A 16583-nucleotide genomic window follows, 5' to 3' on the forward strand; every position below is an offset into this window, starting at 1 on the left:
TGGCTCAAACCCTCCCCCGAAGTCCTCAAGGGCTCCCCACCTCGAGAACTCTCTAGGGTACAGCATACAGCAATATGGGGACTGCCAGACTGAATTAGCCCAGTGCTCCATCTCCAACACTGCTTCAGAGAAGTGACCTCACAGCCGCCAGTTATGGGATAACTTCACTGAGAGAAAGCTTCCTCCTAACCCCCCAGTAGTGCATTTAGCTTGTGTTCTGAAGCTGGCGGTTTATCTCCCTCTCAAGCCTCTTTCAAAACAATATTTCCTGTAACCGCTCTGGACATTTTTGTTATCTACACAAATATCTAATCTTTTTTTGAATCCTGTTACACACATGGCCTCAATATCTTGTGGCAGCGAATTCCACAGGCTAACACTGCACTGTGTGAAATAGTATTTTCTTGCATCAGTTTTGAATTTGCCACTTTTCCGTTTAGTTGAATGTCCCTTTCCTCTTGTATTGACACCACATCAGTGCAGCCAGAACATTGCAGGTCAGCATAACTGAGTGTGGTATGACAATGCGGAACGTTATCCCACAGCCTGGAATATCTAGACAATGTACAGGGCATAAGACCTAGTTAAGTCTACTGCTTTCATGTGGCACGGATGAAGGCATCAGTAGTGAAAAGCTATGCTAAAGTAGACAAAATGCAAAATCAGAAGGATTTAGGAGCTTGGTTCATTCTTAGGGTTGAAAACCCTCCAGGATTGTCCGGGAGTCTCCAGGGATTAAACATTATGTCATTTGAGGAAACCTCCAGGAATATGTCCAGCCAAAACTGGCAGCTGTGTTATACATCTTGTTGGACTGGGAAGTGCTTTGCTCTGACAGAGCCACAAAACTGACTCTACCATAAGTGTGGGTACCTAATAACAAGATGGGTCCCTTCTCATTTCCCTCACTCCAGCGTCTGGAGGATTTTGTTCACTGGAGTTCATCGCGGAAGGCATCTTGTGTTTACTCTGTCTGGCCACCAGATGTCAACGTTGCTTTCCAAAGATACAGCTTCAGGAGTGTTTTCCTTGTTGATGATAGTAGCATGATCCTTTAGGTAACTTTGAAACATTTACATGCATTGTGTTTCTAGATCAGTGGTTCTCAACCGGGGTACGTGTATCCCTGGGAGTATGCAGAGGCCTTCCCGGGGTACATCAAATCATCTAGATATTGGTCTAGTTTTACAACAGGCTACGTAAAAAAACACTAGTGAAGTCAGTACAAACTAAAATTTCATACAATGACTTGGAGTACTTGTGGCACCTTAGACTAATTTCAGAGTAGCAGCCGTGTTAGTCTGTATTTGCAAAAAGAAAAGGAGGACTTGTGGCACCTTAGAGACTAACCAATTTATTTGAGCATAAGCTTTCGAGAGCTACAGCTCACTTCATCGGATGCATGCAGTGGAAAATACAGTGGGGAGATTTATATACACAGAGAACATGAAACAATGGGTGTTAGCATACACACTGTAACAAGAGGTTTCAGAGTAGCAGCCGTGTTAGTCCGTATTTGCAAAAAGAAAAGGAGGACTTGTGGCACCTTAGAGACTAACCAATTTATTTGAGCATAAGCTTTCGTGCGCTACAGATCACTTCATCAGATGCATTCATTTTGTGTGAATACAGACTAACACGGTGGCTACTCTGAAACCATACAATGACTTGTTTAGACTGCTCTCTATGCGATACACGGAAATGTAAGTACAATATTTATATTCCAATTGATTTATTTTATAATTATATGGTAAAATGAGAAAGTCAGCAATTTTTCACTAATAGTGGGCTGTGACACTTTTGTATTTTTATGTCTGATTTTGTAAGCAAGTAGTCTTTAAGTGAAGTGAAACTTGAGGGTACGCAAGGCAAATCAGACTCCTGAAAGGGATACAGTAGTCTGGAAAGGTTGAGAGCCACTGTTCTAGATCTCAAAAGAAAGGGTGTTTGTTGTAAGTGTGTGCGTTTCAGTCCCACAGAACGCTGCCTGAAGGACACTTTATTTGACTTTAAAAGGATTCTTGCTTCTGCCTCTTTGCCATCAAATTCTCCAAGCAGAGAGAGGCGGATACTCTAAAATTCAGATTTTGACTAGCCCCTTCCATACAGCAGCAAACAAGATGTTTTAGAAGAGCTTCTTCCATTTCTCCATTCCAATCCCCACACTTGGTAGCAGAGTCATGCTGGCAGAGTCAGGGCAGCATGAGAGCACAGATGTTATGATTTGGGGGACCCAAGGCTGCTGGAGGACTGGTGCGTGCAGGGAGGACTGGACTATTAGTGGTGAGACTGCAAGGGACCTCCCCAGAGTTTCTTGCATTGTTTGTGCTTTGGGACAGCTTGCAGCGTGGGGACTGTATGGAGATCCCAGGCAGGTCTGACTCTCACGGCTTTAGCCATCACTTTCTTTTAACAGCAACATTGGAATGGGAGGTCCCACCCCACAGACTGCATTTAAATCAGGGTATAACCTGAAATCTTAGGTTATAACTTTAAGATATAATCTTAGCCTAGTGTTAGTTACGTTGGTTTTCATGTCCTTCTCCAGAGATGAGCAAGAATCACAAAACCACACAGGTGGCCAATGAACGTCCTCTGGCTATGGACTGATACTATTCTGTGCAGAAACAAGGAGACCACTGCTTCTGAACAGCTGTGAGATCCACAGCAACAAATCATTAGCCACATTAGTATTGGGGGGCAATGTGGCAGTGTTACCATGGCTTCCACAAAACTCTCAGGGGGCCATCACAGCAGCGTAGTAAATAACTTGTACTACTGCTGTGTCTTTCCCTCCAGCAATGAAGATACGTAATAATCTAGGTAGCATATCCTATACTGGCTGTGCACAAAGCAAGACTTTCAGCTTCATTATTCGTGTAATGAAGTGTCCTCCTCCTTGTGATTCTCAGCATTGCTGTCAACCAGGATTAGTCCGAACCGTCTGGACTGCTGGTGAGTGGCCTATGACCTACGTGTGGTCCGCTTCTGGGCTGATGCCTGCTTGGAATGACCCTCCAAAAACAGGTTTCAGAGTAACAGCTGTGTTAGTCTGTATTCGCAAAAAGAAAAGGAGTACTTGTGGCACCTTAGAGACTAACCAATTTATTTGAGCATAAGCTTTCGAGAGCTACAGCTCACTTCATCGTGAGCTCAAATAAATTGGTTAGTTTCTAAGGTGCCACAAGTACTCCTTTTCTTTTTCCTCCAAAAACAGTACAACTCCCTGTACAATAACTCCAAATCACTTCCCCCCAATCACTTACCAACATTCGTGCCAGGAGCTTGGCTGTGAAATTAGCGTCAGGCAAGAAAACCTCCAAGAGTTAAATTTGCACATATTTCTGTTCCCTCAAGATATAAATGTTGAGCAGGAAAACCCCAGCAAATAGAAGCTCTGAAACTGTCATGTTTCCAGGAGTGTGACTGCCAAAGACGCTGCAAACCAGTAGTGCAAGCCATGGCAATTAACATCACACTGGAGAGCTTTAGTCAACCCACCTGATGACAAAAGAGAGCCTTACCCTGAGCTGTCTGTGTCTGGACAAAGGTTTTGATGAGAGTGTCCGTGGTCTGAGTGTAGAGGGACAGCGCATAGCGGAGCGACTGCAGGTCTGGGCTCTTCTCCAAGAAGGTTTTCTTTAGACCATTCCCACCAGCATGGAAATATTGCTAAGAGCAAAGAGCAAAAGCAACAACGTAAAAGGGAAACCGCTACCAGCAACGGACAAGCTGCTGGCAGCCCCTCCGAGAGCAGAGGGAGCGGAAACCTTCGTGAAGCCTTTTTTGCAGCAGTGGCTGATTCCTCACCCCAACAGCTCTCCCATCCCTGTCAGACCCTGACTCTGCAAGCACACACAACCTTAAATATGCTGGCTCCATCGTACTATTGACCTGAGTGCCGTGTAGGTGTTGAACTAGGCACCTCTTCAGAAGTGGGTTTATGCAACATACTTGGTAGCCCTGAGTCATTCTGGTGCCTTATTGCTGATCATTCACTGAGCTATGTGCCAGGTACTATCCATTCCAGAACAGCGTCCGGGGAGTGTCACTCACTTTGATAGTATCCAGAGCCAGGTCCAGAACCGCACACTGCTTTGGAGTGAGACTTCTAGTTTCTTCCCTCACCATGTGATCCTGAAAAGAACCATCAGATCAAACATTAATATACTTCTAGCGGCAAAGGCCCCAGTAAAGCCAGGTGCACTGGATTCACACAGGGCTCTCTGGCTGGGGCACTGATACAGCTATGTAAGAAAGAGTGATAGGGTCCCTTTCAGAATCATCCTTTGAGGCGACTGATAAAAAAAAGTTTCCTCAAGTTCCTCAAGAGGGAAGGAGGTAAACGCACCGTGGTGACAGACTGCATTTTAATCCAAGCTTGTACTCTGCAGCCCTGTTTCATGAAAAGCCCCAAATGACAAATCTGCTGGTCACTCATGAATTATGCAGCTCGCCCGAAAACTACTACTAACAGAACCTTCAAACCACAGGCCACAGTGACACGTTCTGTGTGTCTCAACTTGGACAGGAAAACTGCTTGAGAGATTTTTTTGGGGAAAAAATTTATTGGTCCTACTGTATTTTTCATACGCTTCCATGCATACAGGCTGATTGCCTTGGTGCCGAGTGAAACAGTACAGATCCAAGGAAGAAGAGTAATACCGTCTATAAACTTCTAAAAATTAGCTAAAATACAGAAACTTTGGGACCTACCACAACTAAAAATCAGTGCTGTGTATCCCCCTGGAAATCTTCCTTTTCTAATTGTCCATCTGTTAGAATACACTGTTAACAGAATATATTTTTAGTTCTTAAGTGTCATGAGACAATCAACCCGCAGACCTGTCACCAGGCCAAGTATTATCTCTTTGCAGGCTGGGCCTCAAGCCAGTGTAAGTTTGGAGGGTAAATTCTACATTCTGGGGGGGCATATTGGTAAAGGAGAGTTTCTCCAGCAGGTGGGTTGGCCATTTGAGCTGCTGAGAGGTTTAGAATTTTAGTAGCAGCAGCATTCGTGGTCAGTATGTAGGGGAAGCAGTCAATGCAATTTACTACACACAATATCGCCACTACGCATTTCGTGAATGTACTGGGGTCTATCAAAACCCAGACATTTTTCCACTGGGAATGTGGACTGCTGCATTACACCTTTCAGGGAGACATGCCTGCCTGGCCATTTGCACCTTTCATAGCAAACAGAGCCATGATGTAGCTACCCGTTCCTGTCTTGTATTTCTAACACTTGCCACGGGAGCCCAGTCAATCTTCATAATGACCAAAGATAGGTACATTTCATGTTCTCTTACTGCCAGGTGCTGGTTCCAGAGGCTGGCCTGGCTGATGCTCCATTTGTTATCTGGTTGAGCCTGGCTCCGCCTTTAGTTAAATATAGACTGGGGCCCCTTGACCTTTGCGAAGTAATATGTTCAGCCCTCACGCTGAACATGTGCACGCAGCTGGCCTAGATTCATGTGGCCCAGATTTTCAAACAAAGTTAGGCTCCTACGTCCATACAGAACATAAGAAGGGCCAGACTGGGTCAGACCAAAGGTCCATCTAGCCCACTATCCTGTCTTCCAACAGTGGCCACTGTCAGATGCCCCAGAGGGAATGAACAGAACAGGGAATCATCAAGTGATCCATCCCCTCTCGCCCATTCCCAGCTTTTGGCAAACTGAGGCTAGAGACACCATCCCTGCCCATCCTGGCTAATAGTCAGGACCTAAGTAGCCTGTATTTCAAGAGTGCTGGTGCCCAGTGGCTATTGGGCTATTTCAAGAGTGCTGATGCCCAGTGGAGCTATTGGGTGCTCCATGCTTTGGGGAAGAAAATAAAAAAAAATCAGCCCACTTCGTCAGGTCTTTTCGTATAAATGGAAGGAGCCAAAACTTTAGACCTCTGAATTGAAAATCTCTGCCTGCATGCCGAGCTTCAGGGTAGGGCAGGTGCTTCTGGTTTAGGATTCACACAGTTATTGGTTTGCCATTCAGCAGGTTCTAATTCTCTTCCTTGCTGCATCCCAGAGCAGCACCAATGTGTGGAGCTACCCAGTGAGACCACAGCAGTCTCTTCTCCCGGCAATGGCCAGTGTTGCACAGCATCCCTTCTGCTGCGGAAGCAGGAGTTCTCCTTCGGTTTCTCTTATGAGCTGTGAGTAGCTCAGTTGAAGCTGGTGCTGTTTCACATTCCTGTACACAGAGGGCAAAGCATTCTCTTTCAGTCAGTCTCAGAATAAACATCTCATTCATCTAGAGCACCCGGCTACCCTATCCTGGGACTGGGCTTGTTTAATCAAGGTAGCTGTATTTCCAGGACATAGAGCAGCTCTCTCATCTGGTGCTAAGTCCTGTTGAAATGTCTCCTATGTCCCTGTCTGCAAGTTGGGAGATTCCCTACCTTTTGAGCCCATATTAGGAGATCAGCCTTTCCTTCTCCTAAACCATGGAAACTCTTATTCTTCTCTGACGTTTGAGCTGCTACTGAGACGGATCTTGGTCCATGTTACCATTTGGGGAGTAACACGTGTCTGCTCCCAGATGGAGTTCTTCAGGGTAAGCTCTACTTAACAGTGACACGTGGATTTATTAGCCCAAGAGCTTCACCGCAACATCTGCAGTCAAAGAGCTGCCTATGATCTTCATCTCCTACATATGCAGCTTATTTTCATCAGCCATCACCTCTTCCATAACAGAGTGCAAGAGGTGTGGCCTTGCAAGCCAGGAGCACTTTGCAAACGCAATAAAAAGATTTCAAGTGAGAACACAATTTCACTGTCTGCCAGCACGGCTGCGATCAGCACATGAAAAAGCCAGCTGCATTCTTCCTTGCTTCAGACAGCAGCATCAGCAACAAAGATCTGGAGTCAGAACTGAGCTGGCCATTCTGGGACAATGGGAGGCAGAGCAGCCTGCAAGCACTCTGCTCCATGGATGCTGTATATGGGCTCAAGCACAGAGAGCAGGAAAAACTTGTTTCCATTCAGCAAACCAAGCAGATGACATTTAGAAGATACCTGGGAATCAAGTATGCATATTACCAAGGTGCCATTTCCACAGTCACTTTTTGGACCATGACATTACTCTAAAACACATGAGGAACTGATTCATGATCAGGACAAGAGACCATGCTTGTCCAGTTTGCCAGCTTGAGTTTTTCAGCTGAGTTACTAGACACCCCTGGACTTTCTTTACACTTTCCTTTTTGTATTAAAAATGCAAGGAGTGGTTCGGATCTCCTAAGCACCCTGTCAAGCGGCAGAGAAGCCAAGGTGGCTCAGCATGGCCTTTCACTCGTGCTCTCTCTTTTAGTCTTATATATAGTGATTACAGCTACTCAGGCCTGCAGAACCGACACCCCTTTGGAACCTTTGCTCTTCGGACAAAGCTCATGTGGATGCAGTGGTCTATCTATCTATTAGAAAACAGGGTTACCCACCTCTAGTAACTGTTGTTCTTCGAGATGTGTTGCTCATTTCCATTCCAATAGGTATGTGCACGTGCTGCACGCACGATTGTCGGACGGTTTTTCCCCTAGTCAGGTCGGCTGTGGAGACCCCTGGAGTGGCACCTTTATGGTGGCGTATATAGGTCCCTGCTGACCCGCCGCCTGCCAAGTTCCTTCTTGCCGGATACTCCGACAGAGGGGAGGCGGGCGGGATTTGGAATGGACGTGAGCAACACATCTCGAAGAACAACAGTTACAAGAGGCAGGTAACCTTTTTTCTTCTTCGAGCGATTGCTCCTGTGCATTCCAATAGGTGATTTCCAAGCAGTTTCCCTGGGGGAGGGGTCGGAGCGGCACTGCCCTGCTGAAGGCTGCATTGTCCCTCGCCTATTGGGTGATGGCGTAGTGTGACGTGAAGGTGTGCATGGAAGACCGCGTTGCTGCCTTACATATGTCCTGGAGAGGGACCTGTGCCAGGAATGCTGCGGACGACACCTGCGCTCTCGAGGCGTGCGCCGTGAGCAGAGGGGCTGGAATGTTAGCCAGGCTGTAGCAAGTCCTGATACAGGACGTGATCCATGATGAAATGCGCTGGGATGAGATCAGGAGCCCCCTCATCCTTTCTGCAATTGCAATAAAGAGCTGTGGTGACTTACGAAATGGCTTTCTGCGCTCAATGTAGAATGCTAGGGCACATGTCCCTAATGTCCAGGGAACGGAGCATGCGCTTCCTGTTACTGGCATGGGGCTTAGGGAAGAACACAGGTAAAAAAACGTGTCTTGGTTCACATGAAACTGGGAGACTACCTTTGGCAGAAACGCACGGTGAGGGCGTAACTGCACCTTGTCTTTATAAAAGACTTACGGGGGTCTTGGAAGTCAGCGCTCTGAGCTCGGATACCCTTCTAGCTGAGGTAATGGCCATGAGAAAGGCCACCTTCCAGGAAAGGTAGGACAGAAGACAGGTTGCCATGGGCTCAAAAGGGGGCCGCATGAGAGCGGACAGGACCAGGTTGAGGTCCCACTGGGGAACGGGCTGTCGTACCTAGGGATAAAGACGGTCCAAGCCCTTGAGAAACCAGCCACCATGGGATTACTGAAGACTGACCTACACACTGCCGAAATGGCAGCAAAGTGTACCCTGAGAGATGATATTGCCAACCCCTGCTGCTTGAGGTATAACAGGTAGTCCAAAACAAGGGGAATTGGAGTTAGCTGTGGTTCAGTTCCCCTCTGCAAAGACCAGATGGAAAAACGCTTCCACTTTGCCAGGTACGTGGATCGAGTGGAGGGTTTCCTATTTCCCAGCAGGACCTCCCTGACTGGATCCGAACACTGGAGCTCAAGAGGGTTCAGCCATGGAGTTTCCATGCCATGAGGTGGAGGGACTCCAGATTGGGGTGTTGCAGATGGCCGTGGTCCTGTGTGATTAGAGTCGGGCACACAGGAAGGGCGACTGGTCTGTCCACTGAGAGGTTCATCAGCATGGTGAACCAGTGCTGGCGGGGCCACGCTGGCGCTATGAGGATCAAGGAAGCCGCGTCCCGGCGAGCCTTGAGGAGGACTCTGTGTATGAGAGGGAAGGGCGGGAATGCATACAGCAGGTGACTCGTCCATGAAGGAGCCTGGGCTGTGGTTCAGGAAGGAGCAGAACTGCTGGCACTTCCTGTTGCTCCGCATCGCGAACAGGTCTATGTAGGGAGAGCCCCAGCTCTGGAAAATCAAGTGCACAATGTCTGGCCTGAGGGACCATTCGTGACCATGAAACGAGCTGCTGAGGCGATTGGCTAGTTCGTTTTGCACTCCTAGAAGGTGCCACGCCTCTAGGTGTATCGAGTGGGCGATGCAAAAATCCCACAGCTTGTGGGCTTCCTGGCACAGGGGAGGGGAGCGAGCACCACCCTGTTTGTTTATCTAGAACATCGCTGCAGTGTTGTCTGTCAGCACCGACACACATGCGCCCTGCAGGTTGGCCTGGAACGCTTGGCATGCCAGACGAACCGCCCTCAGCTCCCTTACGTTGATATGCAGCGATAGTTCTGGGTGGGACCATAGGCCTTGGGTTCTGGTATTGCCCAGGTGCACTACCTAAACGAGCGCCGAGGCGTCCGTGACCACGGATAGCGTAGGTTGGGGTTTGGCAAAGGGTACTCCTGCACAGACCACTTGTGGCTGCAACCACCAGCGGAGAGACTCGAGATTGCAAGCAGGGAAGGTAACTATCGTGTCCAGTGGGTCCCTGCCTGGCCTGTGCACCCGCACCAGCCACGCCTGGAGGGGCCAAAGGCATAACCTGGCGTGCTGGACCACGTATGTGCAGGCTGCCATATGCCCCAATAGCTTCATGCAATTCCTGGCCTTGGTTGTGGGAAATTGGCGAAGGTTTTCGATAACGTCCGTGAGTGCTTGGAAGCGCAGCTCGGGCAGGAATGGCCTGGCCTGCGTGGAGTCCAAGAGAGCTCCTATGAACTCTATTTTCTGCGTCAGGGCCAGTGTGGATTTGGGCACATTCAATATGAGGCCCAGCCTGCAGAATGTGGCCTGGGCCAGAGACAGGCTCTGGGGCTTCTGCTTGTGACTCTGCCTTGACAAGCCGGTCGTCCAGGTACGCGAACACTTGCACCGGACGTTTGCGGAGGAAGGCTACCACGACCACCATACACTTGGTGAATACCCGGTGGGCCGTCAAGAGCCCAAAATGGGAGCACCCTAAACTAGTAGTGCTGGCCACTGACTACAAACCTGAGGAATCGTCTGTGGGCAAGGATAATGGATATATGGAAGTATGCATCTTTCAAGTTGATGGCAGTGTACCAGTCCTCTGGATCCAGCGAAGGAATGATGGCGGGCAGAGGGATCATGTGAAACTTCACTTTCCTTATGAATGTGTTGAGATCTCGCAGATCCAGGATAAGCCGGAGCCCCCCTTGGCCTTGGGGATGAGGAAATAGCGGGAGTAGAACTCCTTGCCCCTGAACTCCTGAGGAACCTCCTCTATTATCCCTAGCGTGAGGAGCGATTGCACCTCCTGCAAGAGGAGTTGTTTGTGAGAAGGGTCCCTGAAGAGGGATGGGGAAGGTGGGTGGGAGGGAACAGAACTGGATAGAATATCCCACCCCCTACCGTGCTGACGACCCAGCGATCTGACGTGATCTGGGACCAAGCACAGTAGAAGAGGGAGAGTCGATTCACAAAGTGGGGGTAAGGATCAAAGACTAAAACTGATGCTCCGTCCTTGGGCGCATCTTCAGAAGTTTGACTTTGGGCCGGGGGCGGTTTGGCTGAACCCTGGCCTTAGAATCACAGACTATAAGGGTTGGAAGGGACCTCAGGAGGTCATCTAGTCCAACCCCCTACTCAAAGCAGGACCAGTCCCCAACTAAATTATCCCAGCCAGGGCTTTGTCAAGCCTGACCTTAAAAACTTCTAAGGAACGAGATTCCACCCCCCCCCCCCCAGGTAATGCATTCCAGTGTTTCACCACCCTCCTAGTGAAAAAGTTTTTCCTAATATCCAACCTAAACCTCCCCCACTGCAACTTGAGACCATTACTCCTTGTTCTGTCATCTGCTACCACTGAGAACAGTCTAGATCCATCCTCGTTGGAACCCCCTTTCAGGTACTTGAAAGCAGCTATCAAATCCCCCCTCATTCTTCTCTTCCGCAGACTAAACAATTCCAGTTCCCTCAGCCTCTGTTCATAAGTCATGTGTTCCAGTCCCCTAATCATTTTTGTTGCCCTCCGCTGGACGTTTTCCAATTTTTCCACATCCTTCTTGTAGTGTGGGGCCCAAAACTGGACACAGTACTCCAGATGAGGCCTCACCAATGCCGAATAGAGGGGAATGATCTTGTCCCTCGATTTGCTGGCAATGCCCCTACTTATACATCCCAAAATGCCATTGGCCTTCTTTGCAACAAGGGCACACTGCTGACTCATATCCAGCTTCTCGTCCACTGTAACCCCTAGGTCCTTTTCTGCCTTGGCCTGAGGAGGACTGTAACAAGTACCTCCTGTTATTTCTGCCCCGTCTCCATGACGAGTCTAGTCTAGGAGGCCCAGAGTAGAAGAGGGACAGGGGGAGTGAGGCTTGAAAGGCTCTTTGAGGTGCAGGGGTGTGGATCACCAAAGACTTCAAAGTCGCCCACGAGTCCTTAAGGCTGTGGAGGCAAGAGTCCGTATTTTGGGCAAACAGACCTGCACTGTCAAAGGGGAGGCCCTGGATTGTGTTCTGGACCTTCGGTGGTATTCCCAACACCTGGACCCACGCACTGCGCCTCACTGTCATGGCGGTGGCCATGGTCCAAGCCACCAAGTCCGCTGCGTCTAACATGGCCTGGAGGGAGGTTCTGGAGACCACCCTGCCCTCCTCAACGAGTGCGCTAAACTCCTTGCGCGAGTCAGCCGGGAGCAACTCCTGGAACTTTGCCAACGAGCTCCAAGAGTTGACAGCATAGGGGCTGAGTACTGCTTGCTGATTAGCCACTTGAAGCTGGAGCCCCCATATCAAGTAGACCTTCCGGACAAAAAGGTCCAGCTTCTTAGAATCCCATGACTTAGATGCGGGACCTGGCTGTCCTTGCCTCTCTTTGTGATTTGCCATATCAACCACCAGAGTCCCCGGTTGGGGGTGGGTGAAAAGGTGTTTGTACCCTTTCTGCAGCACAAAATAGCGTCTTTCCACCCCTTTAGCGGTGGGTGGTATAGAGGCCGGAGTCTGCCAGAGCACCTTAGTGGTGTTCTAGATTGTTCTTATTAGGGGCAAAGCCACCTCTGGGGCAAGGATGTCCACCATTGGGTCAGACTTCTCCATGACCTCCTCTGTCTGGAGACAGAGGTTTAGGGCCACCCTCCTAAGGAGGTCCTGGCGTCCGTCACTGATAGTGTGGTGGTGGTGCCCGCCACCGCCTCATCTGGCGAGCAGGCGGCGGTGGCCCATGGGACAGGGTCTTCCTGCCCTTCGGGCTCTTGAGAGGTCGGGTCAGGTACCTCGGAGCCTCCCGTGACTGGAGGTGGCTCCAGTGTCACTGATGGCACTGGTCCAGGTGCTGTGCCTGAGCGTGACAGCCCAGAGTTCCTGTCTCATGTGCGGTCCTCAGGAGCCTGGGGGTGTGGCGAGCCAGCAACATTGCTGGGGAGTGGGGGGCACGGGGTGCAGATGCCACTGACACTGGCCTGGAGCCCTGAGCATGATGGTAGGCCCAAGGGGTCCAAAAAGGCCATTGTACTGGGTTCTGCCACGGAGGCGGCCAGGCGACTGCCAGTGCTGATGATTCCACTGGTCTGCGGTGCTGGGACCGGGAGAGGTAGTGGCTGCATCAAGATACAGAAGACTCAGCATCTGACTCGGACAAGTAGTCTGCTCGACTATGAGGGGGGCGGAGCCTGATGGTGCCAGGGAGTGGTACTGGGGAGATGGTAAGCGGAGCGGTAGCATCGCAGGCTTGCCACAATGATGAACCAGAGGTGGGGCTGCCATTGGTGCCGTAAAAGCTGCTGGAGACATATGCGGCCCCGGGATAGATGCTGCAGCCGCTGCCGGTGCATGGACATGCGGTGCCGGGGACTGCGCGATCATGGCAATGAGGTCCTGTGCTACCTCGTAAGTGTCCGACGTGGAGGGAAGGTTGAGCTCTTCCTCCAGATCCTCCCGAGTCAGGAAGGACACCAACACCAGACTCGATGGGCCTCCTGTGGGGGCCAGAGTCAACGGTGCCGGGTCTTGCGGCCCAGACCATAGGTGTCACACCGGAGGACGCACCCCGCTGGAGTCCCCTCGCAGCTCCTTGATGGGGGAATGATCTCTGTCCGCCTTCTTTTTGTTATGCGGCACCAGGGACTGTGAGCAATGCTGCCTAGGGGCACTGGCCTTATGAGTTGGGGAGCAGCACCCCCAGTGCTCCTTGGAGGAGTCCCTCCTCGGTGCCAGGACATCCTGCACCGAGGCCGGGGCGCTACGCACCAATGATGCTGGTGCAGCTTCTGGTGCCGGCTGTGGGCAAAGGGCTGACTCCATCAGGAGGAGCTTCAACGATAGTCCCGCTCTCTCTTAGTCTTGGGTCTACAGCTCCTGCAAATTGGGCACTTATCTGTCCTCTCCTAAACAACTGAGACAGGCAGTGTGCAGATTGCCTGGGGGCATAGGTTTCGCACACCTCTCACACGTCTTAAACCCCTGCGACCGAGGCATGCCCCGGTGCCTGGGGAAACTAGGGTGGGGGGAAAGCCCCCTAAAATAAGTCCAATTAACTACAAACTAGTATAAAACAAACTAACTATGTACATCGAAGAAAAGGGAACCACGAGGTAGGCACTTGCGAATGCAAGAGACTGAGCTGCTCCAACGACCGTCACTGGTGGTAAGAAGGAACTAGAGCAGGTGGCGGGTTGGCAGGGACCTATATATACCACCATAAAGGTGCCACTCCAGAGGTCTCCACAGCCGACCCGATGGGTGCTGCTAGGGGAAAAACCTTCCAGCGATCGTGCACGTGGCGCGTGCACGCACCATTGGAATGCACATAAGCAGTCACTCGAAGAAGAACTAGTGCCTCTGGGACAGATAGAGAAGAGTGCATGTACACTTTTGTGTGCAGCTAACATGCACATAACTGAATTTCAGTGGACACCTCCCCTGTCATCCTAGACTTCTGTGCGCACGTAAGTACATAGGCATGCAAATCAGGGGCGGCACAGGAACACTGAATGTGCATCTGTGCAAATGAGGCATGTGCAATTCTGAAAATGAAGTCCTTTGTACAAAAAAAAATTGCATTTCACTGAACTTATGCCCACCAGATTTTCAGGCAATAGCAGTTAGCAGAATGTATGTACCATTTCAGATTTATGTTCAGAGCAGCTTTACGAGTCGCAAAGGCCCTCATATGACCCCAGTGACTTGAGAAGACAAGGACTATCCCCCATCCTCTTGGAGCCTTTGGCCAGCTGGCTGCCTGAAGCGAAGTTGCTGCCCGTCTGCTGAGCTACCTCTGAAATCTGCGAGCAGAGGTACTAGGACAAAAGGAGGAAGACAGCTTAGCTGCCTCGCAGCTGCAGGCAAAGTAGCACAGCACAGTCCCTGGCACAGGAATCTGAGCTTTGAGTTCTGCCGCAGAAGAGCCCGAGGGGCTCCTGAAAAACTGAGGTGCCTGCAAGGAAAGAGATAACGGTCCCGAGGTGGAGGGTAGACATGGATGGAGAAGAAACGAAACAGACACAGTCACAGTCCATTAACATCTTGTGTCAATGAGTGTAACAAATGTGGTACACGCACAACGCAACTGAATTTTAGTGGCAGGGAAACCGTGTTAATGGAACATTTAAAAATGCATTAATTCAGTCAGAAAAATGCTCTTTGCATTGGAAAGCGCTCTACAATCAGCATCTTGTACCAAGTTCAGCGTCCTGCCAATCCTCCCTGCTGCACAACTGATAATTGTGTGTGTTGCGATTCCTTATTTGCAGCTTCTCTTGCACACAAGTTTTTCTGTAGGAAGGTTAAATCATATTCAGAAGGGCCTGACAGGTATAAAGCATCTCAATTTCTCTATTTGCATATCGTTCTTGTTGTGATCCCGGGAGCAATGCTTGATTGGCTCACCATGCGGCAGCGTGACTTAGTGACACGCGTGTCAGCTAAGGTGCCGTCAAAGCACATGCTAAATGCCAACTTCCAGCAAAAGGGAGCCTACGCAGTCAGAATTTCTGGGCACAGTTCAGCTCTGCTCTAGAAGTGACAGTTATTTTCCTATCAATGAGTAAAATTCAGAAACTATTCCTTCGTCAATAGTTCATGCAGCGTACATTCCCATTGATATTCATTTATTGCAAGTGCTGATTACTATTTATAAAAGAGCTCAAAGCGAAAACTCGGCATTTTCTATTGCACAAGTACAGGTAGAGGAATTGGATGGATTCGCAAAGTGTTCTTTCTTTTTCATTTTAAAATAAATGACCCGATTGTTCACTTGTTATACTGACCATGGAAATAATTCAATCTACAGTAAATGAAAAGCCATGCAGTAAATCTACGGGTAGCACACGTTAGTAGCATGTATTCTAAGGTGCACATTGCCAGTCACGGCGGGGGGGGGGGGGGAGACACAAAACGCATGCTATGCACTACTGCACTTTCATGTTTGTATACAAGGACATACATGCAAGCCACACACAACATCAATACCTTCAACTTTGACAAGTGTCCCAGTTCCTTAGCAGCACTGAAAATCAACTGCGTACCCTATGATTGCAAGAAGTTAAAGTCGAAGAAAGGAGAGAAAGATTAGAAATCGATTTTTGAGCAAGTAAAGGAAAAAGGTGCAAATCAAGTTGGTCCACTGATCTTGATATAACAAACCCAGTGCCAGTCATGCTAGTTTATTTTCCTCCATTTCCAAGGAATACATTTGTTAGCTAGGGTAAAGAGCAGCCTTCCTGTGGACAGCCACATACGGAGTTCCCGCAGACTGGTACACTGCTAGCTCTTACTTGCAGAAACCACCTGTTTAAACCGATTACACATCTAGATGGATTACCCACAAATAGATTGTGAAGACATTGTATTACCCTAGACTTGAAGCTCTCCTACAAAATTATAACCAGACCTTAGGATCTGGGAGTGAAAAGCTTTTATGGAGTTAATGACAAACTAAGCGCAGATCACATTATTAGTTAAAACTTTTGTGTAGACATGCAGCACAGTGCAACTGAAGAGTGGGGTTAAGCACGTTAGCCCCACAATTTGATTTGCTTGTTTTTTAGTGTATTATCTCAGGCAGAAGACAGGCAGGCTCAGTCTATTGGAATACTATAACAATTCCTTATTCACAAACACGAACAGATCAATACCTAGACATCCCGTTCCCACACCATGGTTTACTTGTGTCCTCTGAACAATGACGCAACAAGGAAGGAAGCTGGAGCCCTGGAGATGGGAAATGTGACTTGGAGCCAGATACACTGCAGCACAATGAATACTGATCCTTGGGCAGAGACAGAGGGGAGGACGCCATTCCTTTCCCTCTGCCATAGCATCTTTCCACCCTTCTCCAATGCACCTGTCACCTGGGTACTGGAGTACTAAACAAAATTAGTAAGGCTGCAAGCAACCAGACAGTGATCGCCATCCCTTACTCCT

General features: G+C 49.3%; 1 protein-coding gene across 10 annotated transcripts in view; it reads right to left on the reverse strand.

The window, feature by feature from the left end:
- The window catches only part of UNC13B (unc-13 homolog B), a 397323-nt gene that overhangs the window by 8873 nt on the left and 371867 nt on the right, over positions 1-16583 (reverse strand). For 9 of the 10 annotated variants that reach the window (XM_043546786.1, XM_043546787.1, XM_043546788.1 and 6 more), the window contains 3 exons: positions 15630-15686; positions 4057-4137; positions 3525-3672 (listed from right to left, as the gene is read on the reverse strand). In XM_043546786.1, coding sequence (XP_043402721.1) covers positions 3525-3672; positions 4057-4137; positions 15630-15686 — 286 coding nt within the window. The remainder of the gene's footprint in view (positions 1-3524; positions 3673-4056; positions 4138-15629; positions 15687-16583) is intronic. The other variant, XM_043546792.1, reaches the window with a different exon arrangement.

The sequence above is a fragment of the Chelonia mydas genome, chromosome 5, assembly GCF_015237465.2.
Source record: "Chelonia mydas isolate rCheMyd1 chromosome 5, rCheMyd1.pri.v2, whole genome shotgun sequence".
Classification (NCBI taxonomy): domain Eukaryota; kingdom Metazoa; phylum Chordata; order Testudines; family Cheloniidae; genus Chelonia; species Chelonia mydas.